The sequence below is a fragment of the Hyperolius riggenbachi genome, chromosome 9, assembly GCF_040937935.1.
Source record: "Hyperolius riggenbachi isolate aHypRig1 chromosome 9, aHypRig1.pri, whole genome shotgun sequence".
NCBI lineage: Eukaryota > Metazoa > Chordata > Amphibia > Anura > Hyperoliidae > Hyperolius > Hyperolius riggenbachi.
Genome location: NC_090654.1, coordinates 236819587 through 236843728, shown reverse-complemented (window position 1 = coordinate 236843728; position 24142 = coordinate 236819587). Strand labels below are relative to the sequence as shown.

The following is a 24142-nucleotide window of genomic DNA, read 5'->3' as shown; positions in this document are numbered from 1 at the left end:
AGGCATCGGAGCGGAGCTGCGAGGGCACCGATCGTCTGCTGGGAGCTGAGGGAAGCCCCAGGTGAGTTCATCTCATTTTTTTTTTTTAGACTTTAGGTTCACTTTAACAGTCAATATAAAAGCAGTTTGTTTATACTGCTTTGTTTGTAGGAGATTGTATCTATTTATCCATTAGTTTCTGCACAAGACTAATGCTGGGTACACACGTTGCGATTTTCCGCTTGATCCGTGGGATCGATTCGATTATTTCCAACATGTTCGATCGGGTTTCGATGGATACAGCCGTAGATTTTGCATATTAAATATGCAAAATCGACGGCTGTAGCCATCGAAACCCGATTGATCATGTTGGAAATAGTCGAATCGATCCAATCAATCCCGCGGATCGAGCAAGAAATCGCAACGTGTGTACCCAGCATAAGATTAATGTTTATCTGGACTCTTGTATTCCAATTGTCTCATTTAAAAACATTCTTGTTTTCCTGGAGTAAATACAAGGCCCAAAAACAAAGGAAAAGAAAGAATACACACAAAGCCAAATTATAAAAACAATCATCAATGGATGTACTAAAAACAAGCGGTTTTATTTTAGTTGTTTTTACATTGTTATACGATTTTCACGAAGAAAAGATAGGTGTAGATAGAAAAATAAAGCAAAACTCTCTTATTTTGTTGTTGTCCAATACTTCGTACTCTTCTCCTATCAAAATTCCTGCATAGTAATTATTGCATTAAAGTATACCATGTTTCAGTCAAGAGATTGCTGGTTTTCTATAATAAATATGACACAGCTAGTGCTTGGAGAGAGCTAGAGTTCTACAAACCTGGGTTTTTGGTTATAACTGCATACACATTGTATGCACTGACAATGGCTTGGAGTAGTGGGAGAGGCGATGTATGCTGCATTCACTTTATTACCCATATACTTTATAACCTGCATCATCTTCATGTCCAGTTCCATGAGTGAAGATTTTACTCCCCAATGTATGAAAAAACAAAACAAAAAAAAACATTGGTAGCCATTTTGTATGACTGGCTTTAACATATGAACGGTTAGGCAACCATCTAAGGGCCAGTGCAAACCAAAAACCGCTAGCGTATCCACAAACGCTAGGGGTTTTTTTTAGAGCGATTCTAGGCATGTTTGGAGCGATTTTCTAAACATGCCTAGTGTTTTTTAGGTGTACCATTTTTTATACTTTGTTACAGTAAAGCTGTAACTGAACAGCTTCTGTAACAAAAACGCTTGGAAAATCGCTCTGATCTAACGCTTTTCAGAGCGATTTTCCACTTTCCTATACTTTACACTGAGGCAGAAACGCAGAAATCCGCAAAAATGCTGCAGGACCTGAGTTTGCGTTTGAGGAAAAAACAAACCGCTCTGGTGTGAACCAGCCCATTGAAAACATTAGCCAAACGGTTTTCAACCCGCAAGAGTTTTTAAAAAACGCTTAGAACCGCTCTTGGTGTGCAACAGCCCTTACTGAACCTCTTTCAGAATCAAGCAACTATTGCCTATTCCAGATCTTTGACAAGATTGGTTGGATATTACAGATATGACAAATAAAAACTGCAAGGCATTGCTAAATCCATGGCTCTGTAAACACCTCCTCAGAGCCATGGTTTACCTTTCCATACAAATGCTGCAGTCTAAACTGGGCAATCCACAAAGCAACCCAGGCAGATGCCTTGGGCCTGGTACAGTAAGTGTTCAGGGGTCTGGCTGACATCTTCCCTGATCCTCTCCTAACCAGAAAAGTAAGGAGAAAAGCTCAGGGAGCCATGTCTGCTGGGTGTATAGTATGTAACGATTGGAGTCTTCCAATGACTACGCCGGGTTGACTTATCAAAACAGCAGCAAAGAAATTTGTACCTCAGGTGCAGCAGTTGCCCAGAGCAACTAATAGTGTTTCAGGTGTCACATGGAGCATAGATTATGTTTGGTTGCTCCGGGCATCAGCTTTGCTTTTGCTCTGCTTTTCTTTTCACATTTCTTGATAGATTAGTTTCTTGTGAGCACACACTAGATGGTTCTTGGCCAAATGTAGCATTTATGGCAGCCCTGATGCATTGTAACAGATTTGGATTGCCGAACCGTCTTGGCCGAGGCCATTGGTTTCCGCCTTGCCCCTCCCGCTCTGTTGTGCACCATCCCTCCTCCCTCCATAGCAACAGAACACCTCTGTACAGAACTTGGCCTCAAACTGTTGCCTAAGGGATTCAGTTTAAATCCCTAAAATGCGACAGAACTTATGCGTGTGTACACACTGCACCTCTAGTCACCACACAGAGACAGAATTATCACGGCACGGGCATAGGAAACTGGAACAAAAGAGGCACCTTTGCCCAGAGTAGCCAATCAAAATCTTACTTTTAGTTCACAGATGAATCTTGATTGGATGCTCTAACTGCATTACTTTAGCTGCAGTTTGCTATGCACTTTCCTAGATAAATAATCCCCTGGATTTGTAAGAAATGGAATTGGCATTCTTCTAAGGAACACATACATGACCTCAAGTGAGGCTCTTAATAGTGGCTACTTTCAAGAAAGCAGGTTAAGTTCACAAACAACTGACTGCATTAGTACAGATGCCACCCCCAAGGCTGGACTTCCGGGTTTTGTAAAGTACGCTTTAGCCAGTCTCAGGGAGTCAACAGATCAGGTGTTTACTGTAGTATAACTAGCAGCAGCATCATCTGTTAAACACAGGTGCTTCCTTTGGCGTTTGCCCCGATACTCATAATCTCTGTGAAATTCCCTTTATGAAAACGTAGTGTTGAAAAGCACAGGCAATGCTGGAATTGACCATTAAGGCACAACGGTCCATCGGTGACATAAGGATGACCTTCCAGTCCAGAGGAGGAAATGGGGACGAGTGTTTCAGAAGTTCTTGTGCTGAGCGTACCACTGCTGTCTCTGTTTCCTCATCTCCACCTCTGAGATCAGTGCCTGTCTGTAGGCTTCATACAGTTTAACTATCCTCTCCAGTTCCTTCATAAAAAGCAGCTTTAGCATCCCCTGGTATGTGTCCAGATCTGCCAGTTGGAAGAGTTCCCATTTCAAGATGTGGTCGTATCTGAGAGCGGAAAGAAAAATGTTTAGTTGTTTTTAGAAGGATTGTGTAATGCAGAGGAAGCTCATATGACTGCAGCCAAGAGGATATAATAAGGGCAATAAACATTGATTATCTGGACAGTTTAAACTACAGCTAGTAAACTGACAGATACAATGCAGAAATAATACCTAATGTTTAAAAGTATTTGTGTACTTAAAATGAAGCATCTTTGACACGTCTTACAGTTAGAGTCCACCATGAAGTGTCATTTTATCGGGTATTCAGCAGGAAAAACATTTATAAATGCACTCATTATTTTTTAGTCCTTAAAAAGTTATGCACAGGTTGACTCACCAAATTGTGGACGTTTTAAAAGTTAAAACAAGTGTTGCTGGCAGAATCCAGGTAGCCTTCAGTTCCTCACACTGCTGTTTATTCATACACACCAAAACATTGTGGCAAACAGATTGATCCCTCTCTGATTTGAATCTGATCGGGGAAGGATTAAAGTGGATCTGTAAGAAAAGAAAAAGTGCCACTGTGGGGTCCTTACCTCAGGAGGGGGGAAGCCTCAGGATCCTAATGAGACTTTCCCCATCCTCTTGAGCCTCAGGGATCCAGCGCTAGCTCCAACCAAAATTCCCCGACAAGATGTGCACGGCAATATCTACAATCTGCGCTCGTGCGGTATCAGCTCTCCAACCGGCTCAGGCGGAAACAGCCGAGCCTGATTGGGCCCGCTCCACTGGGCAGACGCCAGTCGCCTGTGCAGTAGAGCAGACCCGATCGGGCTCTACTATTTCTGCCCGAGCAGAAAGCTGATACTGCAGCTGCGCAGGGGCACAGTTTGTAAATATTGCCACACATGGTGTTAGGGGGCTATGAGGGAAGTCTCATTAGGATCCTGAGGGAAGGACGCCTCCAGGGCCTGTTTTTATTCATTACAGATTTCCTTTAAATCTTCCCACATAGTAAAGATTTCAGCATGAAATCTATTGAAAATGTATTGAACCACAGCTTTGCTCTGTTCGATGAAGTATAACAATATAGGCCATCGATCTACCAGCCTCAGCGGTTATAAAAATATAGAACATTTTAAAGTGGACCTGAACTCTTGCACAGGACAGAAGGAAAACAGAGAGAAATGCACACTGTATGTATTTAGAGAGTTTAGTCTGTTTCATTCCCCACCATTTGTGTCTAATCACTAGTTGTAATTTAATCCTGTGTCACATGACTGCCATGGCAGAAAAGCTCATTTGAAAGCACATGAATCAGGAAGTAAAAACAGTGCAGATTTATTTTAGGATATATAGATATATAGAGAGATTATATATATATATATATATATATATATATATATATATATATATATAGATAGATAGATAGATAGATAGATAGATAGATAGATAGATAGATAGATAGATAGATAGATAGATAGATAGATAGATAGATAGATAGATAGATAGATAGAGAGATTTTTAAAGGTTATTATGCTGTTCTTTTAGAGCAGAGAGGACATTCTGAGTTCAAGTCCGCTTTAAATGCTTTATGAACTTTGAAACGTCACTGTATAATCATCACTGAGTATGTCTGTTGTGCGATGGTGGGAGAAGGGAGGGTACATCTTGTTCTCTCTCTGGCCTCGATAGACACTCTAGTTGTTATGTGCATTTTATTGCACCAGAAAGATACACCACTGTAGCCAGTCACTTGCAGTGTTTCAGTAAGAAAGCTTTAGGACCCCTTACTAATTGCACACGTCCTCACTAAAAACTATATTTATTTGCACAAACAGAAGCCTGTTCTTTCTGCACAGATAAACTGCTTGTTCTCTTTCATGAAAAAGGCCTGGGGCAATTCCTTCTGCTACTTACCGAGAATTCATCCCCCCCCCCCCCCCCCCCCTCCAGAAAGATAAACACTTCAGTGCATTTCCTGTAATTACACCCTGGGGCTGGCTGAGTGCAGAGGAGTCTCAGCAAACACAACTGAACACTCAACTCCACAGCTGGATTCTCATAAGAATATGAGCACATCCTGTGGTTCAGTAAAGACCAGTGAGCAACAGCACCCATTTCTGCGGAGTAAGGGCTGGTTCACACAGGCTTCTGCAGGACAGCTGGCTCGTATAGCCAGGGCTAAACAACAATAAACATTTGTAAAGGGCTTTTCTCCTGTAGGACCCAAATCACATAAGCTTGTCTCAGATCAGTACATAGTGATGTGTTACAGGTTAAAAAGTTACGGTATATGATCATAAATGCCAGACTAAACAGGTGGCTTTTCATAGTTATAGTTATTTTGGTTGAAAAAAGACATACGTCCATCGAGTTCAACCAGTACAAAGTACAACACCAGCCTGCTCCCTCACATATCCCTGTTGATCCAGAGGAAGGCGAAAAAACTCTTACAAGGCATGGTCCAATTAGCCCCAAAAGGGAAAAATTCCTTCCCGACTCCAGATGGCAATCAGATAAAATCCCTGGATCAACATCATTAGGCATTACCTAGTAATTGTAGCCATGGATGTCTTTCAGTGCAAGGAAAGCATCTAAGCCCCCTTTAAATGCAGGTATAGAGTTTGCCATAACGACTTCCTGTGGCAATGCATTCCACATCTTAATCACTCTAACTGTAAAGAACCCTTTCCTAAATAAATGGCTAAAACGTTTTTCCTCCATGCGCAGATCATGTTCTCTAGTCCTTTGAGAAGGCCTAGGGACAAAAAGCTCATCCGCCAAGCTATTAGATTGCCCTCTGATGTATTTATACATGTTAATTAGATCCCCTCTAAGGCGTCTTTTCTCAAGACTAAATAAACCCAGTTTATCTAACCTTTCTTGGTAAGCGAGACCTTCCATCCCACGTATCAATTTTGTTGCTCGTCTCTGCACCTGCTCTAAAACTGCAATATCTTTTTTGTAATGTGGTGCCCAGAACTGAATTCCATATTCCAGATGTGGCCTTACTAGAGAGTTAAACAGGGGCAATATTATGCTAGCATCTCAAGTTTTTATTTCCCTTTTAATGCATCCCAAAAATTTGTTAGCTTTAGCTGCAGCGGCTTGGCATTGAGTATGATTATTTAACTTGTTGTCGATGAGTACTCCTAAGTCCTTCTCCAAGTTTGATGTCCCCAACTGTATCCCATTTATTTTGTATGGTGCTAGTCCATTAGTACGTCCAAAATGCATGACTTTACATTTGTCAACATTGAATTTCATCTGCCATGTATGTGCCCATATAGCCATCCTATCCAGATCCTGTTGCAATATGACACTATCTTCCTGAGAGTTGATGATTCTGCACAATTTTGTATCATCTGCAAAAATAGCAACATTGCTCACTACTGCATCTACTAGGTCATTAATAAATAAATTGAAGAGCACTGGACCCAGTTTTGGTTTAAACGTTTCTAGGGTTGGAGCTGCCTTGATTAAGTTTGGCAAGGCATTCCACAGGGTAGGGGCAGCATGACAGAAAGCTCTGGCTCCTATGTTTTTTTAGTTAATCTCCGTTACTAAGCTTCTGACCTTAATTACCGGCGTTTCCAAGTAGGTTTGCATTTGAAGCCCTATGTGGGGACAGAGAAGCACACAAATGCAGCAGACGCTGGACGGCTACATGTAGCATCCAACATGAGTTGATACAAGGGGATCTACCGCTACGTTTACATAAACACCAACTGTTGTCTCCGTTGTTTCTAAATGCTTACATTCATTTGAATGGAACAGCAGTAGATCGCTTTTAAACTGCACTTTAATGGGCCGCCAAAAATGACACATTTACTGCCTGTGGGTATCATCCCTCAGTAAAGCTGTCTAGTGAGCAGTCTTAGTACCGGACAAGTATACTGTGACACATTCAAATGTACCTGAATGTCCTGGAAGATGTCTTTGTATTTTCTCCTTGGCAGCATACTTAGCTACATACCTTTACTTTTTCTCAGTTACGTTCCATTCCTCAAAAAAAAATTTGCAGCAATTCTACAGGCAGGAAGTGGGAACATGAGGAACAGGACTTCACAAACTAAAAGTATGGAAGCTCATCGGGCTTCAGAGTAGAACATATAAAAACCTGTTTTAAAGCACTCCTTAAGTCACAAAAAATGTAGATACTTACCTCAGTAGTGAGAAGCTTCTGGATAGTCTGGATCCTTATCTTCTATCTTGGAGTGCGGTCTTGGGCGAGCACATCCACACTGGGCATGTGCGAGTATGGTCTGTGCATGCCCAGTAGAGTGAAGCCACTCGTGCACATCTTTTTTCCCCCGAGTACAAGCGATTTGTTCTTCTGGTGGGCATGCTGTACTCGCACATGCCCAGTGTAGATGTGCTCGCCTATGGACGCACTTCCAGGCAGAAGCAGCATATTCAACCTGCTGGCTCAGATGTTTAGAGGGACCCAACGTTGGAATGGTGGGCAGAGGGATCCAGGAAGAATCCGGACCATCCAGAGACTTCAAACTAGCGAGGTAAACCTGTATCCTTTTGGGGTTTTGTGTGACTTCTGAATTGCTTTAACCACTTGAGTACCAGCAGCCTCTGGGCCCCTTAAGGAAAAGATACCGCTGGTACAAAAAACAGGCTCTACTGACGTCACGCCACACTAATCACGATGTTACGCTGCTCTAATGTGATTGGCTTACAGTGATCACAGGGTCAGGAGCCAATGAATAGCACAAGCTATCTGCGCCTGTGCAGTGCAGCTCTCCGTGGTAAATCATAGGTTCCAGTGCTGGAAGAGAGGGAGATGAGGGAAGCCTCTGTAGGATCCAGCGGCTTCCCTCTCCTGAGGCAAGTATCTACATTTTTCACTTTATCTCCCAGGTTTAGTTAAAAAAAAAAAAAAGAGACATTCAGAATTTAGGAACATGTTAAACATCGCACTGGAAGATCTCTCTGCTTAGTAGCCTACATGAAGCACAGCTTTCTTCCAAAAGATAGTGAAACTATGGCATATTCGACCTTCATTGCCACATTATTCATTCAAAAGCAAAAACCAAACTCATATCAGAACTAGCTGAGAGCTTGTTTTCCTGCACATCATGCATTAAGGGGTACCATATAACGATTTAGGGATTTGGTACCTGTAGAAGGTTTCACAATTACAGCAATACAAATTATGTCCAGGCCAGCTGTTCTAGATGAAAAGGAGTCTACTAATTGGACCAATGTGTTTGAGCCATTCTAGAAGAATTTGTTAACTAGCAGAGTATCTGTGCCTGAGGGGAAGGAGATCCAAGATCAGAATGCCTGTAAACACCCAGATGAGGCATCACGCTCTGCTTAAGACGTTATATTTCTGAACTCTGTCTTTTATAATAATAATCTATTTATAATTATAATTCTTCGGTCTTTTATAATTCTATGATTGACTACAAATGGAATAGTGTATGGCCAGCATAATGGTACATTTTGAAATTTAGCACCACACCGGAGTGTGCTGGTCAGTTTCAGCCAACAAGCTCTGGCCGATAGTGTCAATGCAGCAGTGAATGGCTGTTCACAAGGTGATGTATCCTTCATGATGTATGGTTGAAAAGGATCATACGCTGCGAGATATTGTTAATAAGATGCAGACAAATTATGCAAGTTTGAACTACATCGATCACATTCACTTCCTGAGTAACCAAGCAGAACAGGGTGACCCAAACCACCAGGAAAGTATAGGGGGCTAAAAGAGACCGAAAAACCCCACTACTAAAAAAAGCTATTCTTGGTGCGATTTGCGTTCTTAAAACAATAATTCAGCTATAAGTAAACATTTGTGGCTACCCACAATGCACCACTATTGAAAAGGCAAATTATCTCTTTATGCCCCTGTAGCCAGGCTACCATCCAGAACCGCTGGTGTATAGCAAGCCTATGGCTTTATGAGGTTGATGTGGCTGTGTAAAATGTAAAGCTAGACTTGCTAGACACCAGCGGTTCTGGATGCAAGCCTGGCTACAGGGGCATAAAGAGATAATTTGCATATTCAATAGTAGTGCATTGTGGGTAACCAGAAATGTTCACTTATAGCTGAATTACTGCAGGTTTCCTTCTGTTTTAAGAAGGCAAATCACACAGAGCATTCACTTTCTGACGATTTTAATTGGCATGCAAACTGAAATTATTTGCATCTCACTGACCATCGCTACATCCGACCTGATCACCCATGAAAGATCAGTCAGTCTGATAAAAAAAAATGAACTTTTCTGCAGGGCTGTGGAGTCGGTCCAAAAATCCACCGACTCCGACTCCTCAGTTTAGGATTCCACCGACTCCACGACTCCGACTCCTCTAATTTGCATATTACAATTTTGTTGATTAAAAATATGTAACATGAAATTCGTCTCTTAACTGCCAACGCTTAGGAATTTTACAAGACAACTGAAGTGAGAAGGATATGTAGACTACTATATTTATTCCCTTTGGACTAAAACTAGTCCTTGGTAAGAGTACTTGTAAAAGGTACAAACCGGAACAAAGAACATCTATCAGGCCCTAGGCAATGTAACTGTGGGTACATGTAAGAATGATGTGCAGGTACTCTGCAGGGGAATGAGGAGATTGTAAACAGACAACACCTCTGTGTTCAATGTGCACAGCATTCTCAGTGGATTCCCTGCAGCTCTGTGGGGAGTGCATATGTAGAGTATAGTACTACTGTGTAACAAAGTAAACCTGAGACAGATGAAATTAAAGTTTTATACATACCTGGGGCTTCCTCCAGCCGCCTTCAGGATAATCAGTCCCTCGTTGTCCTCCTCCACCACCTGGATCTTCTGCTAGGAGTCCAGGTACTTGAGCCAGTCAGGCGTAGTGCGCATGCACACACTCCGCCGCCAGGAGCATACTACACCTGTGCAGCACTATTGCGCAGGTGCAGAATGTTCCTGGCTGTGGGAGCGGCATGCGGCCGGACTGCGCTGACTGGCTAAATTTCCAGGACTCATAGCAGAAGATCCGGGTGGTGGAGGACAGCGAGGGACTGATTAGCCTGAAGGGGGCTGGAGGAAGCCCCAGGTATGTATAAAACTTTACTTTTCATCCGTCTCAGTTACCCTTTAATTTGTAGTCACCAAACCAAATTTTAATAACATATCAAATTATTTGATTTCATCAGCAAAGGGAGTGCATACATTTGCATAAATCAGCATCAATGCGGAATAATTTCCATCTCATTGACCATCTCTATTATTGACATGGCTACACATCAGGCTTTATTCTTACAGCATAGATGTTATTTAGTATATATAAGAGATTCCTGTGTACACATCATATATACAGTCACAATCAGATATGTATATCTGACCTTAAAAATACGGGGACTGCTTTATTGAAGCAGCACAAGTAACTAATTTTGATTGGTTTATTTCATTTTTGTGGACAAAGCACAGCTATTACTGTATATATACATTATTTTTAATGACTATTATCTGAGAAATAGAACATTTTATCATATTTTCTATTTTAATTACAGTTACAAATTCATTAGGAGTCGGAGTCGGTGCATTTTTTCCCGACTCCGACTCCAGGCACCCAAAATTGCCCGACTCCGGCTCCACAGCCCTGCTTTTCTGCAGGAGATGGTCGCCATTCCGGACTAGCAAAGTGTGGCATGTATGCTTGTGCTAAAGAAAATGTACTAAGAAACTACTGCAGGGGGCTGTGTACAACAAGCTGCCAAAACGTCAGTGATAAAGAGCAGAGGAATTTTATCAGCAAAGCTGACATCATGCAACTATGACCGAGCTTAATAAAATAAGGCAGATTTACGTTGCACTGTCAGAAATATGGGAGGAGAACAACTTTATCTGAAAACTAAAGCATCTGTGTAACTACAAACACAGGCTGAGTCACGAGCTGGCGAGAGGTCAGGGGTGTGGAACTGGTGGGAGGATTTGTTATTGGAAGGAATCCTGAAAATAAAGTGTTAAGCAGGGCGGTCTGCTGTGCATTAAACGTCTCAGTTCAATCCTGGGGGAGTGAAACACTTTGGCGTTAGGCCCGGTTGACGTTGGTCCAAAAAACAAAAGGTTTAGCGGACCGGAACGGTAGAGAACGGATTCACTGTTAACCAATAGATCCACATACATTGGTCCGTTCGAAAGGATCCATTCATCACGTTCTGGTGAATGGACTGCATGTTTGGGTCTGCTGCGATTCTTCTGAACCGACGGATGCGTTGCATTGATGGAATGGAGGGTCACGGATGGAAAACGAATACCCTTTATAAACTGATCTGCGCCACACATCAGTTTCTACACAGATCAGTTTTCCATCCATGCCAGTGTGAATCCGGCCAAGAAGATATCAGTTTTACAGAACGCAATCATTCTCATAAACATGCTAAATGTCAGGGCTCTATTAGGTCAGCATAGGATAAAGCCCATCTGAACCTTCTGTCTTACCTACCTCAATAGGTCCCCTCAATTATTTGCCCTGGTCCCATTTTCTGCTGGAGCAGGCTGCCCTGCTGAGTCTAGGGCTGTGCACTCATTTCACAAGTCCTAGCTCCCATAGCCCATCTTCAGACTGTACACACTGCCTAATCATACTCTACAAGCGGCACGACCTCTGCATACAGCAGAAGTACACACTGCCCAATCACACTCTACAGGGGGCATGACCTCTGCATACAACAGAAGTACACACTGCCTAATCATACTCTACAGGGGGCATGACCTCTGCATACAGCAGAAGTACACACTGCCCAATCTTAATCTACAGGAGGCACACCCTCTGCATACAGCAGAAGTACACACTGCCCAATCTACAGGGGGCACGACCTCTGCATACAGCAGACGTACACACTGCCTAATCATAATCTACAGGGGGCACGACCTCTGCATACAGCAGAAGTACACACTGCCCAATCTACAGGGGGCACAACCTCTGCATACAGCAGAAGTACACACTGCCTAATCATACTCTACAGGGGGGCTGTGGCACACTCTCTGCATACAGCAGACGTACACACTGCCCAATCATACTCTACAGGGGGCACGACCTCTGCATACAGCAGAAGTACACACTGCCCAATCTACAGGGGGCACGACCTTTGCATACAGCAGAAGTACACACTGCCCAATCATAATCTACAGGGGGCGCGACCTCTGCATACAGCAGAAGTACACACTGACCAATCTACAGGGGGCATGACCTCTGCATACAGCAGAAGTACACACTGCACAATCATACTCTACAGGGGGCACACCCTCTGCATACAGCAGAAGTACACACTGCCCAATCATACTCTACAGGGGGCACGACCTCTGCATACAGCAGAAGTACACACTGCCCAATCTACAGGGGGCACGACCTTTGCATACAGCAGAAGTACACACTGCCCAATCATAATCTACAGGGTGCATACCCTCTGCATACAGCAGACGTACACACTGCCCAATCTACAGGGGGCACGACCTTTGCATACAGCAGAAGTACACACTGCCCAATCATAATCTACAGGGGGCGCGACCTCTGCATACAGCAGAAGTACACACTGACCAATCTACAGGGGGCATGACCTCTGCATACAGCAGAAGTACACACTGCACAATCATAATCTACAGGGGGCACACCCTCTGCATACAGCAGAAGTACACACTGCCCAATCATACTCTACAGGGGGCACGACCTCTGCATACAGCAGAAGTACACACTGCCCAATCTACAGGGGGCATGACCTCTGCATACAGAAGTACACACTTTCCAATCATACTCTACAGGGGGCACGACCTCTGCATACAGCAGAAGTACACACTGCCCAATCATACTCTACAGCAGGCACAACCTCTGCATACAGCAGAATGTACACACTGCCTAATCATACTCTACAGGGGGCTGTGGCACACCCTCTGCATACAGCAGACGTACACACTGCCCAATCATACTCTACAGGGGGCACGACCTCTGCATACAGCAGAAGTACACACTGCCCAATCATAATCTACAGGGTGCATACCCTCTGCATACAGCAGACGTACACACTGCCCAATCTACAGGGGGCATGACCTCTGCATACAGAAGTACACACTTTCCAATCATACTCTACAGGGGGCACGACCTCTGCATACAGCAGAAGTACACACTGCCCAATCATACTCTACAGGGTGCATACCCTCTGCATACAGCAGACGTACACACTGCCCAATCTACAGGGGGCATGACCTCTGCATACAGAAGTACACACTTTCCAATCATACTCTACAGGGGGCACGACCTCTGCATACAGCAGAATGTACACACTGCCTAATCATACTCTACTGGGGGCTGTGGCACACCCTCTACATACAGCAGACGTACACACTGCCCAATCATACTCTACAGGGGGCACGACCTCTGCATACAGCAGAAGTACACACTTCCCAATCATAATCTACAGGGAGCACACCCTCTGCATACAGCAGAAGTACACACTGCCCAATCATAATCTACAGGGGGCACGACCTCTGCATACAGCAGAAGTACACACTGCCTAATCATAATCTACAGGGGGCTGTGGCACACCCTCTACATACAGCAGACGTACACACTGCCCAATCATACTCTACAGGGGGCACGACCTCTGCATAAAGCAGAGGTACACACAATCCTGAGCTCTGGGGGGAGCGCCACTCCAGCGGCAAATAAAATTCACTTCTATGCAATCTAGAAATCAATACTGTATATGGAAGCAAAAGATAGAGGAGTGGTGGTGACTCTGGAGCATTTAGGAGAACTCCAGACATTCCCAGAGAGATGTTTTGAGAACTCTGCAGGTTACATAATGGCAAATATACTAGTAAATCACTTAAAATAATCAAATCTATGTTTTTAATCAGAAAAATGGTCCAATTACTTTATGCAAGGAGCAGTGTCCCTCGGAGCTCCCAATCTAATCCCTACCTTCCTCAGTCATTGTCTTATGTTCCCATTGCAGTTTAAAGCCAATTTATGTGGGGGACCAAGTATCCTGTTTTAGGATAGTCCCCTTCAAGCACCGCTGCACCTCATATGAACTGAGAGCTAACTGCCCATCAACCTATGTGATGTCATCATACTGGGAACTTATAGGCTGAATAGCATTCACTCTAACATTCCAAATCACACATTCATCATTTACATCAGCAGAGTGAATTCTGATTGGTTGTTTTGGTTTACAGAGTTCTATTACCGTTAACTGAATGTTTCTATGACGTAGCAAATGCAGACTCACTTGACAGGGGCCCTGGCGTACACCTGCAGCCAGTCTGGGATCTCAGCTGTATGGTAAGGATTGGCAGGCACCAGGAGCGGCTGGCTTCTATCCACTTGCCGAGGTTGGTAAGTGACAGGAGGAGGAAGAGGAGGGGGCTGGTCATAGCGGGGAACACTGCAGGAAAAAAGGAAGAACGATTTAGCGAGGAGCTTGTACAAGGTTAAATGAAATACTACCAATGTTATGTATTCCTTCACAACATAAACATGAACATTTTACAGACTGATATAACTCCTGACAGTGGTTATACATGTACATGAACTATACGGTCAGACTGTCTGTACAAGCAGTCTCCATTATTCATTGATAAATTCAGCAACCTAGTCAACAACTGCTCTGCTTGGCAAGGTGATGATTTTTAGAAATCCAGGCTGCCACCAAACACAGTGCCTACCTCTTAGCAAATCAGCTGTCTGTCAACATCTTTATTGCAGGCAACTATAATTGCTGGTTGTTCAACAGACACAGCATAAGCCGACCGCTGCAAAAACAGCTGGCGCCACCATAGGCCATAATAGGAATTACAGTTACAGCGGCACTCGGTAAGTAATTTGGGTGCCATCAAACCACTGTTTTAGCTGGCGGCGGAATTACATCTTTCCCCACTATCCATGGTGACCTGGAGGGGGAATAGTAATTAATGCCGCCACGTGAGCCGATTATCGGCTTTGCCCTGCGCTCAAATCTCCAGGCGGCTGAATAATAGGTACGCGCGTAGGCAGCCTATACAAAAACAATCGAACGCTATCTGTTCATAGCTTTTAAAATCTGTTGACCCTCCCTTATGCCTGGTACACACCATGCAATTTCCCATCAGATGAGTCAAATCGATTATTTCTGACACGTCCAGTATGATTTCTGATCAATTTTCTGATTGATTTCATATAGAACTGATCAGAAAATCGATCAGAAAAACCAGGGCTGGTGAGTCGGAGTAGGAGAGTCGGAGTCGTGGAGTCGGGCAATTTTGGGTGCCTGGAGTCGGAGTCGGGAAAAAATGCACCGACTCCGACTCCTAATGAATTTGTAACTGTAATTAAAATAGAAAATATGATAAAATGTTCTATTTCTCAGATAATAGTCATTAAAAATAATGTATATATACAGTAATAGCTGTGCTTAGTCCACAAAAATGAAATAAACCAATCAAAATTAGTTACTTGTGCTGCTTCAATAAAGCAGTCCCCGTATTTTTAAAGTCAGATATACATATCTGATTGTGACTGTATATATGATGTGCACACAGGAATCTTTTATATATGTTACGGCCAGAACCCGAAGTTTGGCCACTTCTAGTTCTGGCCGGCCACTTCGGGTTCTGGCCGGCCAATGCGCGAAGTGGCCGCTGCGCTGCGGCCAATGTTAGAAATGGAATGATTCCTCTGACATTAATGTATCTTCTGGCCGCAGCGCAGCGGCCAAACGTATAACAACTTAGTTCATTTAATGCAATTCAGCCGGCGGCAACGTAACAATTCAAGCCGCCGGCTTTTTCTCTGCCTCTCTCTCCTCCTCTGCCTCTCTCTCTCCTTCTCCCCCCCCCACCCCCCCCCCCCGCCTCTCTCCTATGGACAGCCGGGCGGGGACACGAGCGTCCCCCCCGGAGTCGTTCGTCGCGGCAGGGGAATCCTGCCGTTCTTGCAGAGCGGGTGCTGGCAGAAGCGATGTCTGCAGCCTCCCCGCTCTGCTTTCCTGGTGCGACGAACGACTCCCGGGGAGATGCGTGTCCCCGCCTGCTGCCCATAAGAGGAGGAGAGAGAGGCAGAGAAAAAGCCGGCGGCTTGAATTGTTACATTGCCGCCGGCTGAATTGCATTAAATGAACTAAGTTGTTATACGTTTGGCCGCTGCGCTGCGGCCAGAAGATACATTAATGTCAAAGGAATCATTCCATTTCTAACATTGGCCGCAGCGCAGCGGCTACTTCGCGCATTGGCCGGCCAGAACCCGAAGTGGCCGGCCAGAACTAGAAGTGGCCAAACTTCGGGTTCTGGCCGTAACATATATACTAAATAACATCTATGCTGTAAGACTAAAGCCTGATGTGTAGCTGTGTCACTAATAGAGATGGTCAATGAGATGGAAATAATTCTGCATTGATGCTGACTTATGCAAATGTATGCACTCCCTTTGCTGATGAAATCAAATAATTTGATATGTTGTTAAAATTTGATTTGGTGACTACAAACTTAAAGGGTAACTGAGACAGATGAAAAGTAAAGTTTTATACATACCTGGGGCTTCCTCCAGCCCCCTTCAGGCTAATCAGTCCCTCGCTGTCCTCCACCACCCGGATCTTCTGCTATGAGTCCTGGTAATTCAGCCAGTCAGCGCTGTCCGGCCGCATGCCGCTCCCACAGCCAGGAACATTCTGCACCTGCGCAATAGTGCTGCACAGGTGTAGTATGCACCTGGCGGCGGAGTGTGTGCATGCGCACTACGCCCGACTGGCTCAAGTACCTGGACTCATAGCAGAAGATCCAGGTGGTGGAGGAGGACAACGAGGGACTGATTATCCTGAAGGCGGCTGGAGGAAGCCCCAGGTATGTATAAAACTTTAATTTCATCTGTCTCAGGTTTGCTTTGTTACACAGTAGTACTATACTCTACATGTGCACTCCCCACAGAGCTGCAGGGAATCCACTGAGAATGCTGTGCACATTGAACACAGAGGTGTTGTCTGTTTACAATCTCCTCATTCCCCTGCAGAGTACCTGCACATCATTCTTACATGTACCCACACTTACATTGCCTAGGGCCTGATAGATGTTCTTTGTTCCGGTTTGTACCTTTTACAAGTACTCTTACCAAGGACTAGTTTTAGTCTAAAGGGAATAAATATAGTAGTCTACATATCCTTCTCACTTTAGTTGTCTTGTAAAATTCCTAAGCGTTGGCAGTTAAGAGACGAATTTCATGTTACATACTTTTAATCAAAATTGTAATATGCAAATTAGAGGAGTCGGAGTCGGTGGAATCCTAAACTGAGGAGTCGGATTCGGAGTCGGTGGATTTTTGGACCGACTCCACAGCCCTGAGAAAAACGGAAATCAGAACAGACCTGTCGTAAATAATCGATCTGACGGGAAATTGGCATGGTGTGTATCAACCATTATCCTACATGGAAGTGGTACAATTGGCCAAACAAAATAAGGCTTTCTTAAAGGGGTTCTGTGGGGCTTCCTGAGGAGAAAAACTGCCACTTACCTGGGGCTTCTATCAGCCCCCTGCAGTGGTAATGTCCCACGCCGTCCTGCTCCCATCTGCCGTTCCCCGCAGCCGGCACCGGGCTATTATTCGTCTGTCACACAGACGAATAATGCGCGTTGCCGTGCCTCCGCTCGCGTCATCTGAGGCTTACTGCGCAGGCGCAGTACAATGGAGCCTTGTACTGTGCTTGCGCAGTAAGCTTTCGATGACACAGGCAGAAGCGAGCGGGTGCGCGGCCACTGTAGCGCAGCCGCAGTTGGATCCCATGCCGCTTAGACCGGGGCCGGCGGCGGAGAACAGCAGATGGGAAGAGGACGGCGTGGGACATTACCGCTGCACGGTCCTGATAGGAGCCCAAGGTAAGGGTCTGTTTTTTTCCTCAGAAACCCCTAACAGAACCCCTTTAATAGAAAATAATGGCAAAATCATCATCTTGCCATGCTACATCTAAAATGAATTGTGTCATCTGAGGTAACATCATCATACACCACAGATGGAACGTTAGTAATGAAGGGGGCCGTGTTCCCAGACATGTAAATCGGGTAGGATAGCAAAGCTATAAGATACAGTCATCCTGTGCCATAATTTCTTCAGGGGGCTGGGAAGGTAGACTTTTATGACACTGTCGTTAAACGAGATTCACTTAACTACCGTGCTTAATGTTACTGGTACAGTATATCTTTGCCCCTAAAAAACTTAATCTAAGCCTCACGTTGTAGAAGTATGCACTCCGATCCCCACTGTGCGCCCAACCGCTCAGGGGTGTGCTCCTGCGTTTGTTCTTCCCTCTGCCAGTTAGCCCAGATATCAATGAATGGGAACACACCATGCATTGTTCTAGGTCCCTGTGTCAATGATCATGGCATAAATGAGATGCCTATGCTCATTTGTATAAACTGTAATTACACTTACACTCACTACTTCCTGTTTCTCCTACTAAAAGCATGCGTAGGAAGCTAATGAGTGAGGACATCTTGTGGCCAAATTGTAAAATTACCCCTACATCCATTTACTTTAATAAAGGGACCTACACAATTTAAAATTAACTCTACTCCCACACTCTCTCATAAATATCCCCAAAAAACTTTTGCATAAAAAAAAATACAATTAAAAAATTAAATAAATATATATATATATATATATATATATATATATATATATATATATATATATATATATATATATATATATATATATATATATATATATATATATATATATATATATATATATATATATATATATCTCAGGGACTGAACTTTTTTTAATATATATGTCAAGTGGGTATGTTACTGGTGTTTTTTAAATTATGGGCTTGTAAATAGTGATGACGCAAAACTAAAAAAGTGCACCTTTTTTTCCAAATAAAATAGTGGCGTCATACATTGTGATAGGGACATAATTTAAACGGTGTAATAACCGGGACAAATGGGCAAATAAAATACGTGGGTTTTAATTATGGTAGCATGTATTATTTTTATTCTAATGCACCTGTTTTACTGCAATGAGCACAGTTGTGCCTTTAAGAGGCTAGGTAGCCCTATGTAATGTCAGGTGCATCTTGGTTAGATGCGCGACCACTTTTTTTTCTCTGTTGAATATCATGTATTATTTTTAAACTATAATGGCCAAAAATAATGTTTTTTTTCTTAATACTCCTGTTAAAATGCATTTAGAAAAAATAATTTTTAACAAAATGTACCACTCAAAGAAAGCTTAATTGGTTGCAGAGAAAAAACGAGATATAGGTCATTTTGTTGTGATTAGTAGTAGTAAAGTTATTGGTGAATGAATGGGAGGAGCGCTGAAATCTGAAAATTGCTCAGATGCATAAGGTGAAAATACACTGAAGGCTGAAGTGGTTAAAGGACTACTACTGCGAAAAATTGTAAAATCTAAAATGCATAGATACAAGTTGTACGTTTGTTCCAGATAGTGATGGTCATGTCTAGGAGAACTTATGGATCAGGTGATAGATATGGAAGTCTCTGAGTTACTAGTTACAGATGTGATCATGGCAAATAAGAACTTTGCAAATCTATCAGCTGATCAAACAAATCACACGCTTCTTCATGAGTTCTAGACACGGCCATCACTAGTCCCAGAGCAAAATGGACTAGAAATAACTTTTTTTTTTCCTTTCTATGATACTGTCACTTACAGTAGTTCGTAAACATCTGACAGATTTTGGACTGGTCCATCACCTTATTGGGGATTTTCGGTGTTGCCTTAATTATTTACAAAAAGCACCCCCTAAAAAGGAACGTCTACAAAGAAGCTGGCCAGCCTCCTCACGCACACTCCATTCTGGCAGTTGGTCTGTACCAGTGCTGTCTGGGGAGTGCTTTTGTAAATAAAGAAAATCTTGAAAATCCACCATAAGGGTATTGGACTAGTATAAAATCTGTCAGATCTGTCAAAAAAATATGTTATGCCTGGTACACACCATCCAATTTACCATCAGACTGACGGTCGAATCAATCATTTCCGGCAGGTCCGATTTGATTTACGGTCGTTTTTCTGGTCAACTTTCCAATCACTTCTATACCAACTCGATCAGAAAACCGATCAGAAATCAGACCCAGTGTTCTCCCCAGGCTCTTTTAGCCGGGTGCTCCACCCGGCTAGATTTGGTGACCACCCGGCTGTCATCGGCTCACCTTCTCACCTCCTCCTATGCTGTAAGCAGATTTGCCCTGCATTTTCATCTCGCCCCACCCGGCTGCTTTTTCATGCCACCCGGCTGGAAAAAAAATCTGGGGAGAACACTGCAGACCTATCGGAAATTATCGTTTTAATCATCAATGTGATGGGCAGTTGCATTTTGTGTAGTAGGCATTAAGTTACTGTAAGTGGCAGCAACAGAGTAATTAACAGTGCATTTTATTCTTATACAAACGTACAATACAACTTACGGTACGCATTTTCAATTTTAAAATCTTTTGGTAATCATGTTCCTTTAACCACTTCCCTACCCTGAGTTACTCCCCCTTAAAAAGCAGAACAATTTTCTGCATTTCACACTCCTCCCGTTCATTAGCCAATAACTTTATCAATACTTATCACACTTAAATGATCTATCTACAGCCAGGCCATTATTTAAAGTAAAACTGAAGTGAGAAGGATGTAGAGGCTGACATTTTTTTTTTCCTTTTAAGCAACCCCAGTTACCTGGCTATCCCGCTGATCCTCTGCCTCTAATACTTACAGCCATAGACCCTGAACAAGCATGCAGCAGATCAGGTGTTTCTGACATTATTGTCAGATCTGACAAGATTAGCTGCATGCTTGTTTATGATGTTATTCAGACATTACTGCAGCCAAATACATCAGCAGGACAGCCAGGCAACTGGTATTGTGTAAAAGGAAATAAACATGTCAACCTCCATATCCTTGTCACCTCGGGTTCCCTTTGAGGATTCTCATTCTCCAATTCAGCAAGCCATTATGAGCATGCAGAGTGCCGCAAGACCTCATACCAACTGACATTCACACTTGGGGCTACCTAACTGCCATTTCAATAGCCATATACCTAGAAAATGCACATATAGATGGATGTAAAGGCTTCTTACCTGGGAGCACACGGGTGTTTGTATTGGGCTCTTTTATTAATATGATCCACATAGTAAACACCAAACTCAGCTGACTCCACACGTTCCCAGCCAGGAGGCAGCCCCTCCCTCTCCAGCGGGTGGCTCCAATGGGTAGTGTTTGTATTGTGATCAATGTAGTACTTGCGCCCCCTTATAGTCCAGTCCACCGACCATCCAGCAGGCAGAGGCATATCTTCTGAACTGTGATTGGTTAGATTTCCTAACGAGGTGGCTGCAACCCTCCCGATGCCTGTCCCGGAAACAGAGACTATTACATTTACATGCAATGGAGGAATGTCGAGACGCAGACACTGAGAAGCCAAAAGCTGACAGGATAGCTGGGAAGCTGCTGGATGGAGAAGGGAAGATGATAGCAGAGCCACAAACAGCTGGAAGAATGCAGGATGAGGCATAAGTACAGCCAGAGGAGTTCATTCACCCTTCCAGAAGGGAATGCAGGGCTGGAAGCCCCTCCCACAATAATCTCCTGCTTGAAAGGTTCCCTTCATACCTCACTCCAGAGGATGAGCACATCTCTGTTGTTTTTGGAGCAAAACCATAAAGGTTGTATTACAGGGACTCTATAAATGTCACCTTCATGCTGCAGGCAGAGATACAGCTTCATCAGCCAGCAGGAGTATGTTCTGAGCAGCTGGGATATATGGGGACAAGCGTTTCCTGCAGGGAATGTTTATGTTGTAGCAATGCACCGGGAATGCTCTCATGCAGCAGAAATCCACATACTGAGATAAGCTCTGTTCCCTCTACATGCAGATAATAGATGTATCTGAAGTATGCACTACTTAAAGGGACACTTAAAGCGGACCCAAACCAAACATTTTTTTTATAAAAAATATTTAGTTGCACCACTCTGACACATATAAAGATAAATAAACACTCCTTCAAACCTATGATCATTTCAGTGCATGCTTTTCACCCTTCTCTTTTCAAAGCTAGGGTTATACTGGGAGCAGCCATTTGCAATTCCTCCATTGCCAGACACCATCTACTCCACAAGTTTGCCGGAAAAATGCCGGCAATTTGAAAGGAAGGGAGGGGTTCCTCCAATAAATGTAAAATATTTTATATTTGTCATCATGCAGCTGAAAAAAGGCTGCTATTTATTATTATAATTTAGAAAATAGATTTTATTTCTGAAATCTTGTATTTTTAATTTGGGTCCACTTTAAGTCAAACAAAAAAAATGAGTTTTACTCACCTGGGGCTTCCAATAGCCCCCTGCAGCTGTCTGGTACCCTCGCTGTCTCCCTCCGATCCTCCTAGCCCCGCCAGCAGCCACTTCCTGTTTCGGTGACAGGAGCTGATAGGCTGGGGACGCAAGTGATTCTTCGCGTTCTCAGACACATTAGCACCCTCTATGCTGCTATATGGTATATGATATATGCTATAGCAGCATAGATGGCGCTATTGTGGCCAGGAACGCGAAGAATCACTCGCGTCCCCAGCCTGTCAGCTCCTGTCAGCGAAACAGGAAGTGGCTGCCGGCGGGGCCAGGAGGATCGGAGGGAGATGGCGAGGGTACCGGACAGCTGCAGGGGGCTATTGGAAGCCCCAGGTGAGTAAAACTCATTTTTTTTGTTTGACTTAAGTGTCCCTTTAATGTTGCCATAACATTCCAGGGAAGCCAGCATTATGTTTCTCCCTTCTTTCTGCTCAGAAGCAGCACTGTGCAGACAGGAGATGTGCCCCACAACATGTCATTCTGTCTAAATACCAAGAGTAGATCCAAACGCTAAAACTTCACCAAGCTGTTGCACTGGATGCAGCAAAGAGACAGAAAATCCACTGCAAACGAGTCGGTACATGAGGGAGATAGCATAAGACATTCAGGCAATAATATCATAGCTTTCGCATGATGACAGCATTAAAGGTGAGACCGCTCCTTTATGTGCTTTACAACGCAGTCTGCAGAAACAGAAGGGGACTAACTCCTTATTTTGCCTAAAAAGCTCAAGCAAATGAGTGTGGGCACAATGAGTGTGTGGATGTTCATATGATAGCCATTTTAAATGTTTTAAAATTGATTGGTTGTTTTGTGCAAGGCACAATTTTTCAATAAAGCTACCTTTATATTTTTTCACAAACCTATGAGCAGCTGACCTATTCTTATATTGTTATTGTACTAATATCATAGCTCCCACTGTCCCTGTTTTGGAGGGACAGTCTCTCCTTGGGGACCCAATCCCCCTGTCCCTCTTTCCGGGCTCATGTACAGAACTATGTAAATATATGTGTTTTAACTACTGAAAAATGTGTTTATTCCCCTCCTTTAAATGTATATATTTCTTAATATCAAATATGAAGGAAAATGAACCAGGATAGAAAGGAAGAATGTGGTTTGAATAATCAAACAACATTTTTTTTAATGAAATCTTTATGGTATGCCTGACTAGGGGTGTGTTGGAGGCGTGATTAGGGGTGTGGCTTAAGTGTCCCTCTTTCTTATCTCAAAAAGTTGGGAGCTATGCAATAAGATGAGTGGCCTCATCTGCTCTGCCTGCAGTGCCTAATGATGTGGCAAAGAACACTGCACAGATCTGCAGAGGAGCAGTAATATGTAACTCTAGAAGAGCATAAAGTTCTGTACACAGGACAGATGAAACCAGAAGGCGGCTGATTTGGGAGAACTTTGTGGGACAAATAGAGGCAATCGTAACTTTGTCCTACAAGAGGCCTGCAATTTACTTTAAGGTGCCCATACATCAGGCAATGATGGGCAGATTCGACCAAGAGACAAATCTCTCTCTGATTGAATCTGACTAGAAAGAGATCTGTCGGCTGCCCATACACCACAGGCCGATTACCAATTGATTTCGGCATGAAAGTCCACCGCTTTGCTGCTGCCCCCTAGTGTATAATTGTGCCCCCACAGTGTGTGCATTAATGCATTACCTGTCCTGTGTCGCCACCACAGTGCCCTTCTCTTCGGAACCGCTATTCCATTTGTGCTATACATGCCATCAGCATATAGCACGTGGCACGTGTATGACGTCACACGTTCCGTATACTGCTAATGGAAGAACGTGGGATT

At 43.6% G+C, this 24142-nt stretch overlaps 1 protein-coding gene across 2 annotated transcripts in view; it reads right to left on the bottom strand.

Moving 5' to 3' along the window:
- Nucleotides 1–565: 565 nt before the first annotated feature.
- The window catches only part of SAV1 (salvador family WW domain containing protein 1), a 46366-nt gene continuing 22789 nt past the window's right edge, over nt 566–24142 (bottom strand). For both annotated transcript variants that reach the window (XM_068254171.1, XM_068254172.1), the window contains 3 exons: nt 21070–21340; nt 14247–14402; nt 566–3077 (listed from right to left, as the gene is read on the bottom strand). In XM_068254171.1, coding sequence (XP_068110272.1) covers nt 2882–3077; nt 14247–14402; nt 21070–21340 — 623 coding nt within the window. In that variant the 3' untranslated portion in view covers nt 566–2881. The remainder of the gene's footprint in view (nt 3078–14246; nt 14403–21069; nt 21341–24142) is intronic.